This window comes from Gordionus sp. m RMFG-2023, chromosome 2 (assembly GCF_954871325.1).
Source record: "Gordionus sp. m RMFG-2023 chromosome 2, tfGorSpeb1-WG-v2, whole genome shotgun sequence".
Taxonomy (NCBI): Eukaryota; Metazoa; Nematomorpha; class Gordioida; order Chordodea; family Parachordodidae; genus Gordionus; species Gordionus sp. m RMFG-2023.
The window spans coordinates 51,532,841-51,547,817 of NC_088776.1; the positions used below are offsets into that span (position 1 = coordinate 51,532,841).

The 14,977-nt window shown below is 27.6% G+C and overlaps 2 protein-coding genes across 2 annotated transcripts in view; both read right to left on the reverse strand.

Moving 5' to 3' along the window:
* Positions 1–4,420, reverse strand: part of LOC135925245 (uncharacterized) — a 49,665-nt gene extending 45,245 nt beyond the window's left edge. Inside the window, exon 1 of the mRNA XM_065460471.1 lies at positions 4,336–4,420. The gene's annotated coding sequence lies outside the window, so the exon portion shown is untranslated. The remainder of the gene's footprint in view (positions 1–4,335) is intronic.
* A 2,769-nt stretch (positions 4,421–7,189) lies between these two features.
* Positions 7,190–14,651, reverse strand: LOC135924431 (uncharacterized). Its single transcript, XM_065459488.1, has 9 exons — positions 14,633–14,651; positions 13,353–13,466; positions 12,736–12,903; positions 12,254–12,430; positions 11,763–11,909; positions 11,064–11,282; positions 10,808–10,942; positions 10,554–10,622; positions 7,190–8,416 (listed from the first exon to the last, which is right to left on the reverse strand). The coding sequence occupies exons 1-9, from the start codon at positions 14,648–14,650 to the stop codon at positions 7,190–7,192; spliced, it is 2,274 nt and encodes a 757-aa protein (XP_065315560.1). The 5' UTR covers position 14,651.
* Positions 14,652–14,977: the final 326 nt, after the last annotated feature.

The following is a 14,977-nucleotide window of genomic DNA, read 5'->3' on the forward strand; positions in this document are numbered from 1 at the left end:
ATATAGTGCATCTAATATTAAATTTATCCCAATTTTAAAAAATCATTTTTTTCGAAAAATAATTAAGCAATTATGAGACCCTATATCTCCGGTAGCAGAGTTAAGGGGCTAATATTTTGGATTCGTCAATTACAACACTTCATTAACTTATATACCAGATTTTAGCAAAATCTAAGATGGTCGGGTGATTGATTTGATATGGAATGACTCAATAATATCCTAAATGCATAAGAGTGGAAATAACAAGGATATACCATAGTAAAAAATATTTAATTTTTTATTTGGGTCATTCCATGATAAATCAACCTCGATTCGGCCGACCCCTTCGATTTTTTAAAATTTGGTAAGCAAATAAATTAGCCTCCTAATATTTATATTTTTGGGTTCAAAGTTCCAAAAATGACGAATTTTACCATATATCTTAAAAACTACATAATTATAAAAAACAAATTCAATATCAAAATTAAGTATAAAGATTGTACTTTTATATAAAAGAAATTTTTTTGATTTTTCCAATTTCCGATCATTTTATGTAATATATACGAACTAAATACGATTTTTCAGAATTAGCAGGACCTCCAAATTTTATAAAAAATTTACTAAACATTAATTACTAAACTCTTTCTTTATATTTATTTTAAAAAATCGGTCTTGGACACGGTCAGCTTCATTCTCAAAATCGATAAAAATGATAGTGTATAAATATTTCCTGAAAGGTAGCGTCTTAGTTTAAAAATAAATCAGTTTTAATGGTTTTTTTGAAGTATTTGATATAATTTAAAGGATTTTTCATCTTGCAAGTAAAAATAAATATAAATGGAAGTTTCAATCAATTATAGAAATTGTCGATTGATAAAAGAAATTCAATTTATTACATTATTTATATATATATGATAGTGCCCAAAAAAATGAATGAATTTAATACAACAAAATATATAGCAAGACAAGCTAAATTATTGGTAGTGCAATAGGGATTTCTAGCAAGACCTAATCCCATGGAAAAACTAGACGCACTTAAAATTGTCCAAGTATTTTATTATAGGGACGAAATAAGCTGAATCATGCCAAGCAAGAAATACTTTGTTTCGATTTGACCAAAAATGGAGAAAAGAATACCATACATATGGGATTAATTTTAGATAATTTGCAAGAAATTTATATATTTTTTAAAGAAATGAGGCCTAATGTTAAAATTTGTTTTTCAAAATTTGCCAACATTCGCCCGAAAAATTGCATACTCGTCGGAAGTAGTGGTAAACATAATATGTAGTTTGCAGCTACCATCAAAATTCTAAATAATGATCATTGGATCTAATTTACCCAATTTAACCAAAGATGATATGTTGCCATTTACACTTAGTAATTTGTAATCGGCCTTAACCATTTATTATATGGGCAAATGTGATCATTTTCCAAGGTCAAAACATTTACGCGAGCAAATAAAAATATTGTTTTGTTCTAAGGACATCTAATTTATAACCAAACAATGGCTATCAGTAGATAGAACCACTCAAACCATCACCAAGTCAGTAGATAAATTTATCAAAGCCTATTTTAAAAAAATGGAATCTTTATAAGCCCATTCTATTATTTCAATGCAAAAATCGTTGTATTAAAACCTTTAAAATTGAGCTTAGACGAAGGCCAGTATTTAATTTTATGTGATTTTTCAGAAAACTATGGCTTTAGATACAAAGTTATCATTAGAATAAAGGCTATGTTCACTCTTTTGTAATTTATTATAAAGATAATTTTGCCAATATTTGTTGCCTATTATACAGATATCCGAATTTTTGTAACAATAGCAGTACATTATTTCCAAAAACATTGGTATTCTTTAATTAATAAACTTTGTATGCCAAATAAAATTTTTCATTATTCTGATGGATCCGCTGCACAATATAAAAATCGTAAAAATTTTAATATTTGCCATCATGAAATGGATTCCGAGGCACAGGTGGAATGACATTTTTCTTCCCAGCACTTGGAAGTGTTTGTGATGGGATTGGTGGCACTGTTAAAAGATTAGTCACTAGAGAACGTTTACAACCTCAGAGCAAATAACATCATATTTATTGTATAAATTCGTTAAGGATAATATTAATGACATATATTTTAAATATATGACCCAAAAAAATATGATGACAAAGAACTTTTATTCAGAGAAAAATTTTCAAAAACTAGACCAATGACTGGAACAGAAAATTCACACCATGATTCCGACAGGTCTACGTCAATTTAGAAATGTCATTCAAATTTAATAGAGAGCATTATAGAATATTTATCATATAATGAAAATATAATCTTGGGAGAAATATCAGGATACATAATGTGTTTATCATTCTAATTGGTGGGTTAACCTTTGTTTTAGGAAGAAACAAAAGCAGGAAGAAATATACATAAGTTTATACCCATGCGGACTTTATAATTCCCTTACATTTCCAATAGATGGCACTCTTTACTTGCCAAAATATCATATCCTAACATAAGTTTTACCATTAACTGCTACTGGTCATAGTTATATATTGTCGTCAAAGTAAATGCGAGGTACTAAAATATTAAAATCTTTAAAAAGTAAGTTAAATATTAGATTTTTAAATTTATATTAGATCTTATTTTAAATATTTAAAGTGCCATATATGAAATGTACAAGATTATGATTCTTATATTCAAGAACTCTAAACTTGGTTGAACATATTTAATTAATATTCATAAAATATATGTTATATGAGAGAAAAATTTTATAATAAATTATAAATAATGTAATAAATTGAATTTTTTTATGAATAGACAATTTCTATAATTGATTGAAACTCCCATTTATTGTACATTAAAAACTGATTTAAATATAATTATATTCAAATATGCCCCCTTTCGGGAATTTATACACTTTTCTAATCATTTTTATCGATTTTGAGAATGAAGTTGGCTACGCCCCAGACAGATTTTTTTTATAATTATAAAGGAAGAATTTAGTAATGTTAACTAAATTTTTTATAAAAATTGAAGGTCCTATTAATTCCAACTAATTGTTTTTAGTTCTTATATATATTAAATTAAATGGTCAGAATTTGGAAATATCAAGAAAATATTTTTATCTAAAAATATAATCCTTGTACGTAATTTTTATATAAAATTTGTTATTTACAAGGTAGTTTTTAAGAAATGCTTAATTGGATGAAGGCAGATAATAGTAAGAATACTTGGCACTTTGAACCATAGTATCTCCAATAATATAAATCAGGCTAAAATTTTAGCTATTTCTTAATATACTAACCTTTCTTTACTTACCAAATTTTAAAAAAATTGGAGAGGGTCAAATGAAGATCTCATTTTTTGCTCATTTGATATGGAATGTCACAAGTAATTGAAATGGAGACAAGATGACACTTAGAATCATAAGGAATTTCAAATAAATGTTAGGAAAATGATTTAATAAGAGATTATTATTTTTTATTGGTCTTGATACAAAAAACTATTAGGAAAAATAGATTAAAAAATAAAAATGGAGTTAATACATGCAGTTAAAATGTTCCAAACTAAAATTTATACTTATACAATATAAAAATGGCTTAAACACAAGCCATTAATAGATATCGACTAAAAAGATATTTGTAAAGCTGAAGCTAAGGCAGGATTTTCTTCATGAGTAACTCCTTAGTATATTAATTTTAAATTATACTAGTTTAAAATACACATAATAGATCCTTCAAACATTAATTTATATATTTTTCTATTAAACTATTAGAAAATATATAGAAAAGTTTTATAAAACCTAAACCATGCCTATAAATGATAAATCTTTTAAGCCAGTTTGAAAAATAAAAAAAATTTAAGGCCTCCAATAAATACTAAAATTGATAATTAAATAACACATTCAGTAGTTAAATATATTATCAGAAAGGGCCATTTAAATAAAATATGCAATAATGCACTAAGGTAATTTAAAATAAATCTATTAAACAGTTAATAATTTAACTAAAAAATTGTGCAAAAACAAATTTTCATTACTATTATATATTGAAAAAATAATTACAAATTTTATTTTTGAAAAAAAATATAACTATTTGGGTTAAGTTGTTTTAAATATATAATTCATAAATATAAAATAAAATTAAAAAATAATTTTACAGAATATCATAAATTATAGTTAGTAATATATATATTTAATAATCAAGATGAGCTGAAATGATAAAATCCTACACAATAAATTCTTTTTTATCAAAAGTGATAAATTTCTATACCTAAGCAGATGAAATACGATTTTCAATCAATTTAAAAAATAGATAGAATAACAAAGATGAACAATAATTACATAATAAAAAAATTATCTACCTGTTAGAAGTTTATTAGATTCATTTCATATGAGCACTGAGCAATGAGATTTCACACATTAGACAGATTTTTAAATAATTTTGAAATATTAAAAAGATTTTAAAATAATATTTATTAGAATATGTACGTATGAAATATTAATATTATTTGTTCTTCATATAATATCATATTATAATATACAAAATTATTACATATAATTAATATAAAATGAGCGGTTTTAACAGGCTTCGACGAAAAAATACTCCACGCCAGGCCCGATGGGATCTTAATCAGAGGAGGGACCAATCACTGACATTGGTTATTAAGGAGATATCGAACTCAAGGAGGCGGTTTTCTTTGTGTACTTAATTATATCAAGTAACTGATCTTAGAATTTAAATTCATAAAAATTAAACGGTGGCACCATTATTCGCATTTAACACAAAAACCTATTCCTTCAATAATAGTTTCAATGCAAACGTATTAGTACAGGCAAATGAGTAGGAATGCTACAGGCGTAAACACAATTTAGGGTAGAAAATTTGCTATAATAAAAATTTAATAAGCGATAATTAGACGGACATGTGCATTTGAAGATTTCGATGCGGCACATTTTGTTGGCAGTGAATCTAAGCAGGGCGTTACAATTTATTCAGCCCAGGTTCTACCCTCACCTTCAGTATTAGCAAGCTTACAAAAACAAACCATAACCACTTCATAAAGATTAATCACTAATTAGTATATAATGCTATATATCATTATAGCATGATTCGGCGCTCAAATGGTGGCCCACCACAATTTAGATTGGTAAAAAAAATGTGAAAGTCGGATATAAAAATATTGAAAAATATACAAGTATTTATAAAACCTCAGCATTATCATGGCACGATAATTTCATAATTTTCGTTTATTTAGTAAGATATAAATTAACTATAGCAGTAATATGTTAAATATTTATACCATTCCGGGAATTTTTTAGAGATTGTGTTGAACTATAGGCGAATGCTTGTCTTTTTTTAAAATTTCCCCGACTAATCTAATTATTAAACGCTTTTTATTGACATCCAATAAAATCCAATAATTTATAAATTAAAAATACTATGTAAAAATTATCTTATACTAAAAATTATGCTATGACTAAAAAATTGGCTTGCACAAAGTTTGACTTATCAATTTCCTAGGGGAAAAAAGGTGTATACTTTGAATTCAACGAGCTAGCGCGAACGAATTTATTTTGAGATTAGTTAATTTATTTAGGGTCGTACTTGGGACAAATTTTTGGTGCTGCAAAATTGTGAGTCAATCAATGTCAATTGTTGAATCATCAATACATTAAAATTCTGACCTTTCTTGTGAAATTATTGAGGTTATTAGGAGGGAGTTTTTCGGTGATACCTAATCGCGTCGGTTGTAAAAATTTTTTCCTTTTGCGCTGAAGAATTTAAATTAGTTCAAGAAGATACGCTTAGGTTACCCTTTATTTAAGTCAGTTTCTATATGCATTTAACATAACTCGCTATGACAATATCCATAATATTAAAATAAATCTTAATGTAATGCCGCCTTAAATATAACAACCATCTTGATTTCCTTTATGGACGGAGATGCCTCTGGCCACTCTTTTCACATACCAATCTTTATATGCATCTGAAGTTGATTTAATTTACTGATTTATCAATAAAAAATTAGATGTTTTTCTTACGAAAGGAAATTCATGGGAAGCGACAATAGTGGGTAAAATATAGTGACCGAACTAAAAACCTTGATAATTCTGCCACACATAAAGATGACTGTATCAGACAATAAAATCAATGGGTAATTTATTTAACTCTTCCCTATAAATTTTTAAAAATAATTTATAAATGGGATTATAGATTTATATATTAAAAATTGCTTATCCATCTTTAAATTTATATTATCTTCATTTTGTAATCCCTCCTATTTATATTAAAATAATTTATATCATAATTCAATATAAATATATTTTTAATTGGACCAAATGCAGGAAAATAATGGATTGCTCATGGGGGCTGATTTTTTTAAAAGGGCTGATTAAATATTTGTGTATCAAGCGTCTAGGCACGATTCTGCATAACAACAGAGCAATAAAAAAGGAGCATATAATTTTAATCCCAGGTGCAAATTATCATTCCTCTGCTCAAGGCAAAGATTTTTTATCACCTTTTATTATTGTCAAAACAAAAAATGCAAAGAAAACAAAATATTGGTTTTTTGATATAATTTCACCTTTACCCTTATATTAATACAAATATGCTTGGTTTTTCTTTTCGAAGAACTGATATTGAAAAGAAGAAGAAAATTCTTACCAATATTTATCGAAAATACAGATACCATCTTTTTAATATTAAAAGAATATTTCCCCACCCTTTCCACTCGATTTTTTTGAAATCTATCCTTAAATTGATGTATTTTATGTGTGTTCAACGTCAAAAGTATTTTATTTAATATGTAGATTATGTCTTTTAATATAAGATGTTATTTCTTGCATGATCTAATACAAGATTATAATTAGAATTCAATTTTGTTTAGTGTAAAAACACTATTTTATTCATAATAGAATAAAAGATTATCCATTCTCAGGTTTTTTAACTATTATAGTAGAAACTAGAACTTTCTATTTATTTATTTAAATTAGCAGGTTTCATAATATTTCTTTTTAATAGACTCTAGCAATAAATTTCTATTATCTGAGCGTGATGATCGTTAAAAAGTGGGCTGATTCTATACTAGTGGATTAGATAATATTTGTCTCGAAATAATTTTAAATTTTATTTAAGCCAAAAATAAAGAAGCTAATATGAAATATTTGTTTAAGTATAAGAGTGTCAATTTTATCGAGTTGGCAAGAATTATACTAATTATCTTCTTCGTCAAATGAATCGTAGTTAGCGGCTTGCCTTTTTTTCAGCTTAGACATATCTAAAGGTTCGTCAATACTTCCATTAAATTCACTAAAGACACTGTTTTGAGCGACAGAGGGCTTTCCACTTCTTCCAGTTTGCTTTGAATCAATCGAACTGGGTGGAGGGGAAGTTACACTTTTAGTCAACAAATTTGCATCAGAAAAAGAATCAGAATACTTATCAAATTTTTTACTGGTGTGCAAATCGCTTTTGCCGATATCGAGAAGTGAAGATTTACTATTCTTGGACTTATGAATACTATTCCTAAGCTCATTAAAATCGATCGATGATCGTACATGTGAAGGTATTTTTTCTGGCCCAAAGGGATCTTTATTGCTATTTTTGTTCGTAGAAACCACTTTTCCTGTTGATACCGAAGGAACTGTAGTAAATTGTGGCTCTTGCTCAGGAATATTTGCATCTACCAAATCTTCAGCCTTATTGGTTTTACTTTTGGTGGAGATATGAATGCTATTCCTAAGCTCATTAAAATCGATCGATGATCGTACATGTGGAGGTATTTTTGCAGGCGGAATGGGATCTTTATTGCCATTTATAATCGTTGAAATCACTTTTCCTGTTTTTAATATCGAGGGAACTGTAGTAAATTGTGCCTCTTGCTCAGGAATATTTGCATCTTCCAAATCTTCAGTCTTATTGGTTTTAGTTTGAATCGCCGAATTTTCGACATTAGTTAAAGTTTGATCAATTTTAGGAAGAGATGGTTCCTTTATTACATTCGGCATTAGGGACAATGTATCTGTTATGTGAACATTTTCTAAATTGTCTATCGACCATTCATCAATTTCTATGTTTGAAGGTTTTTTGACCACCGTTGCTTCAGGTGCTACATCTTTAAAACTTCTCTCAATTATTGACGCGTTATCGGTCATAGCAGGTCTTTCCTCAATTTTAAAACTTGAAAGCTCTTCAACGATGGGCATTACAGGGGCAACCACTTTGAAACTTCTTTCAATTATAGACGCGCTATCAGTCATAGCAGGTCTTTCATCAATTTTATAACTTGAAAGCTCTTTAACGACGGGCAATACAGGTTCAATATCTTTGAAATTCTTATCTATTATGGGCAAGCTATTATCAGTCATCATTGGTTTGAAAGTATCAGAAGGAATCCCAAACTGAATCACAAAGCTATCAGGTCTGCTTTTTATAGGTTGCTATTAGTTTTGTCAAAATAAAATATGAAAAATGCTGTAAATCCTGTTTTATTGGCACATATATTTATACAGATTATATTTAGTCAAACACAAAACTTTATAACATATTTATGCATACTTTGTAATTATATTTAAAATGTGATTTAACATTTTGTAGTGGATTTAAAAAAAAATTAAATCTATCAATCTTCTTAATGAAAAAAAAAATTTTTTTAAATCATCAAGCAATTTTAAACATAAAGACTCAAATAATTTCAAAGCATAATTACAACATTTATATAAAATCAAAGTTTACAGAAATTAATCAAATATTTAACATTACAATAAAATATTATTCACATCCATCTTTGTCTAAGGTTTTTTGGTGTTAGACGTAACGAGAAATATATCACTACCTGGCATTGAAAACTTTTGAACAGATGACATTGAAGTTTTACTATGGTAAGGGGTGACAATTTCGGAAGTGCTTTTAATGGGTTTAGTATAACTAGAAATAGACTCTTTCTTTTTTAAGGATTTAATTAAGGAGGTTAAAGAATTTTCACTTTGGCTGATCATTGATTTGTCGAGGTTAACCAAAATGTCCGAGTAGCTTTCTACCTTTTCGTTTTCTGGTATAACAACTTTTTGGAGGACATTAAGGTTTGCGGAAACGTCCAGCTTCTCCGTTTCGGGTTTGTCATCAGCAATAATATTTTCACTTGTCATTATTATTTCCTCTATCGTAGGATGCGCATCATAAGAGATTTTGTATACTAAATTTGGAGATTGCATACCGGGACTATGAGATCTTATACCTGGACTAGGAGATCGTATACCAGGACCGGGGGATTTAATGGATTCACTCATAGAATCCTGCAAACTTGGCTCCTCCTCGTTTACATTTTTCACTGTGGTCGTTGTAATAATTAATTTCTTTTTTTTCTTCCTGTTTTTCCTTTTCTCACTCTGTTTGGCCTCGTTCTTTTCGTATCTGTCCCTCTCGGAGATCAAAGAGTCCCTGGGGAGTATCATGTGCTGATCGGATGAGGATAAGGAGGTTATATTGAAGGTTGAATGAGTTAGTTCATCTAGATGCATCATGTCCGCAACGTAACCTTCCCAACTTTCCAAGCCGTTCGAAGACAGTTCTGTAATAGACGGAGGTGGTTCTTGGTCCTCTTTGAAAATATTTGAGGTCGAAAACGCTGTATCGTACACATTATTATCGTAAGTAGCGGCTCTAAAATGCGAATCCGTATCTAGGTCTAAATAATTAGGGGTTCCTTTTCTCATTTCTTTTCCGAAGATGTCCGATATTTTCTTCATTTTTAATATACTGGCCATGTATTCTTTTGATGAGCTCGTAAATGAATCATTTTTATCCGGTTTTTTAAGAGTCTCAATAGAATCTCCATTATTTCTTCTACCACCTAAAGATGCTCTGAATATATGATACCTATTTTGGGACTTTGTAAAAAATGACGCGAACATTTTTTTATATTGAGAAAAATTATATAAACATTAGTCGTTAATCGCTTATACAATTTTTATAAAAATGCGGGATATAAATCGCGAAAGGAATTGTTTTAAATTGGTAAACAAATTTAGGATATAGGTAAAAGCAGATAAAGTTCTCAATTAAATTACAATATTTATTACAATTACGCATTACGTACTACTAAAATGCAATCAAAATTTAAAGTATGCCATACGCGAAAAATCATTTTTGAGATAAAAAAAATATAATATATATATAAATCAATATTATGTATAGTTAATTCGTTTCATTGTTGACCAAACTCGATCTATGATTTACTATATTAAAGCTAATAACTTCGAACTTTCAAATACAAAAAAAAAGAATTTTAATGTTTTCCTTAATTCAAAATAAAAGCATTCCTCATCCTTATATATCCTTTATTAGAAGTTAAAATAATCAAATAAAATACTAAAAAAATGTCTCCTACTTAAAAATACCAATTTTTATTATTTATTCGAAAATAATATCTATTCTACAAATAAAAAATTCTTTTTTTTTAAAAAATATTAAAAATTATCAAAACTTCAAAAACAGCCCAATCGTTTATATAAATGTAAATATTCTCAACATCATAATACAAAAAAAAAGTTGTAAAGATTTTTAATATTTTCGCACCTTTTCAGCTTTATCTCCTATTTTTTCATCCGGCATTGGACTTGGACTGTTTTGCAAACTTTTCATAAACTAAAAAGCAAGAAAAATATTTTAATGATAGGTTTAAAAAGATATATGATTTAACCTATATAATTTTGAAGAAAAATTTAATTTAATGTTCTATAAATCATATATGTATGTTTAAAATCTTTGGATTAATTTTGGTGAAATCAGTTATATTAATAAATTTTAATTTGGAATTTTTTTTGTTAAACTTTATTATAGATGGAGCTAATGGGGGGAACGTTGGAGGGCACATTTGTTAACTCATCTGGTCCGCTTTGACATAAAACCTTTTCTCTATCCTTTTTGAATTCGGCCAGAGCTTCCATCCTTCTTCTTTCCCATTCCTTTGCATACATTTATATTTAAAAATATTATGATTAGGAATTTTTTTTAATATGAACAATTGCTATAAAATAAATCTATATAATTATTCTCAGAAAAAGTTAAAAAGCATATGCCAAAAACCTTTAAATCACCCTCAGGTTCAGCCCAAGATGAGAAAAAATCCTTGACTTTGTCAACCCTCTCTATTTCAAACTCTCCGTAAGCGTGGGAAGACGAATGTTCTAAGGCGGAAAGAGTTTTCCATCTCAACTTATCGTATTCGCTCAGGACCCATTCCTTCATGTATGAAGTCTGCTCTTGGAAAATAATCTCCTGTTCCGTCTGTTCCTTTACAAAATCCTTTTAGAAAAAGTTATAAAAAAGTGAAAAGTAATATGTTGCAAAATGGATATTAATAATTTGGCCATTCATCAATTTTTAGCCTGATATCGATTATTTCTCAAAATTCTACTTCATGGAATAAAATGCTACCTGTTTTATTGAAAGGATAGCAATATATATAAATATGAGATAACAGATTGATCCCAAAATAAATCAATCAGCGTGATTTAGAGAAAAATTTAATGCATAAAGAAATATTTATAGGTGAATTATTATTTAATATTAAAGGGTGGTTGAAAAATTTCATGTTGAAAGGAGAAGTCCTTTATGCGACCAGAATAATTCTATAAAATCATGTTTTTTAAAATTAAAAAAAGGGCGTTATAAATGATTTAAAATTTGCTTTAAATTTGCAAAACCCTTAAGACATATATTCAATGGTTATGATGAACATATTTAGTGTGTGAATGTAATGTAATGTTTTATTTGTGTTTATACCTTTAACGACTTATTTAGGCTTTCCCTGAAGATCATGATAGCTTTATTTTTCATCAAGTCCCATTCTTCGTTAATTTCGACTTCCAAATTATTTTTGACATAAGAATCCCAGGAATGAAATGCGGCTATGAACCTTTGTCTCCACTCCTTTATAAGATATTAAAAAATAGTTCATGGCATCAAAATCAGTTCTTTAAAGGGAAGATGTAAAAAAAACGTGAGAAAGCAAATAAAATTTGATTTTAGGTGATAAAAGAGTTTTATAAGTGAATATTTAAAAAATGGGAAAAAAATTGACAACGATAATCACTCTATCTAATAGAAGTTAAAAATAAATTTCGAAAATTAAGGCAAATAAGGTACTTTATCTTATCAAGTTAATTAATTTTTCATAGTAATCTCAATATAATAATTCTAATTCACTAGTATATCTGATTTTGATAATCTTTACTTGGACGGAATCAAAAATATGATTCAAAAAATAAAACAACCTTTTCCAATCTGTTTCGGTCGGCGTCGAGTTCTTTAATCCTATCGATTTCCCGTGCCCGGCTTTTTTCTTTGTCCAGAATTTCAAAACGAGCTATCTGTTTTTTGAATTGATTCTTAGCGTGGGCTTTTTCTTGATTCCAATTATCGTAAAGCTTGTGTTGCAGAGATTGGTGGGTCTGAGTTTAGTTAAAATGATTTTATTTTGGATATCAATAAATATAAATATTTAAAATACTATATTTGCTCTACATATCATTTAAATAAGAAACATTTTATTATCAACATTATCGGGGAAGGTAGGAATTTTCTCTCTGATATGGGGTAGATTTTTTTTTCAAATTCGTCCTATTAACTTACTTTTACAAATAGTCAAATTATTAACCATTTATCTAATTTACTTTTATTTGTTATAAAATTATAAAAGGAGCTGTTGCTTTATTTTTAGGCGGGACAGAGACACCAAGCTAGTTCAAAAATTTACTTTATTCAATTGCTCTTCCAACTCCTTAGTTCTGGCAGCGTATAGCTGTTCGAGCAATTCCCTCTTGTGCTTCAAACTCTTGTTCACGAGCTTCAATCTGAGCTGAGTAAATTGCGTGCCTAGTTGACGTTTGATTTTATCAAACTTGTAAGTAAATTCGTCTTGAAACTTTTTTAATAATTTTTTTTCCAAGTTTTAAAAATTTGAATTTCTAATTTGCCCATTTTTATTTTGGTAATAATGTATATATCCTTTATTCTATATACACTGAATTCACAATGCTAATTCGTGGCTAAGTATGAGTTATATTAAGAAATAAAAAGTATACATGCTTTAATTTTTATCTCTTAACACCGACATCTATAAATTTTCAACTTATAATTCCAAAACAACAATGATTGGCGTCAATGTTAAAAAGCTATTTTTTTAAAAAAATTATATAGAAATGAAAATAAATTTAGTTTAAATTTAGTCTTCAAAGGCTTTTCTAATTAAAATTGAGTTAGAGGTTGAATTTTTTAGTTAAAATCATATATATATGACGATCACATTTCTCAGATCTGACAATAAAAATATATTTTTAGATTGTTTAATAAACGAGGAATAATTTTTTTTACCCTATCCTTTTCTTCGTCCCATTCTTTTTCTGCCATATATTTTTCCATGGCAAACCCATCTGCCCATAGTTCATCGACTTCTTCTTTCTCCAAATCACTGGGTGCTTCGGGTATCTTTTTTTTTATTTGAGATATTTTTATTACAATAAAAAACAAATGTCTAATGCTGCGTTTATAGTAAGCGCGATTTGCTAAAATATTGCGAAATTTTTCGCTAGTAGTAATTTACATAATCAAGCCAATAATAGGTATAAATTATAAATACTGAGAGAAATGATGAAAATCGCAACAGCTGTTTGCTTAAATTTCAAAAAATATAATCACTGTGACGAATCAGCTGTGATTTCGCTAAATTTAAATTTATGATAAAATTTTAGAATGATTTATAATATAAGGTTAAAGCGAAAATCATACCAGAGCGTTCGAGCGAATAATGGATAGCAAACCAGGGTTGCAAAATATTGTTTCAAAAAAATCTGGATATTTCTAGTTTTTAATTTGTTTTTATCGTCTGCCTACTAATTGTCTTAATTCTTAATAATTTCCATATTTTTAAAGTAATAGGTGTATATTTTTTAATTAAAAATAACCTGTATATAACTATAAATAATAGTTTTTTTATATAATGACTACAAAATGCTCAATTTTTAAAAACTCAAGCTGGAACATTCTGGTACGCGCCTTAGTCTAAGAAAAAACAATCTATTAACTTTTGAAGACCTGCCAAAGGGTATAAATTTGAAAATAGAAGCCTAGCTTAAAAATGAAAAATATAATGACTGGGCCTAAAAACATTATTTTATTTTTTTTACCCAACCTTAGCCGGGCCAATTTTTAAAAAATTGTTTTAAATTATATCTAGTTGGAAAATCATATAAATGGATCGTTTAACATTCATTTACTGCTCATATTTTTCAATTTCCTTTTTAAAATAATTTAAGGCTCTGTCTGGTCCGGTCAAAAATATTATTTATTAAATCCAGTCACTTTAAAATTTCGATTTCTATTTGCCCCTGATAATTATTAATCTCTAGATATTAACGGATAACTCATAAGGCTGTTTATAGAAGCGTTATTTGTTTAAGAATCGCATAGCAACATGATTTTTAAATTTTATCATAGGCAATGAACACGTAGCGATGAATTACGCGTCGCTTATGAGAATCGCGCTTACTATAAACGAGGCCTAAATATAAATTTATAAAAAGTATATCTAAATATGGTTCTAAATGTTAAATTTATAATCAAGATTTTGTCAAATAAAAATGAATAAAACTTACAAGGCCTTCTTTCATCATTTCTTTCTATATAAATTTTTTTTTTAAATTTTATATTTATAAACTTTTTAAAATATGTTAATATAAATTTAGATAAATTGAAAAGTCATAAAATATATTTATTTTTTAATCCTTAAAAGGTAGCTTTACATTTTATATTTTTAACTTAAAATTTATGATTTGATAATTTACCCTTTTTTGTTCTTGGATTTTAAGTCTTTCGAAAGCTTGTTTGAGCGAATTAGAAATCTGGATGAGAGATTAGACAAATTTATAAATTTTCTTGTCACAAAAAGATGTTTCCTAGTTAAATGTTAAAAATAACTTAATAGAAATTTTTGAGATTAA

What these genes read in the sequence shown, in the direction of transcription:
- LOC135924431 (XM_065459488.1), bottom strand. An exon ending in TGGAAGAGCAATTGAATAAA is followed by an intron (nt 12,431 to 12,735) that starts GTAAATTTTTGA and finishes AACTAAACTCAG; the next exon opens with ACCCACCAATCTCTGCAACA. An exon ending in AACCTGAGGGTGATTTAAAG is followed by an intron (nt 10,943 to 11,063) that starts GTTTTTGGCATA and finishes ATGTATGCAAAG; the next exon opens with GAATGGGAAAGAAGAAGGAT.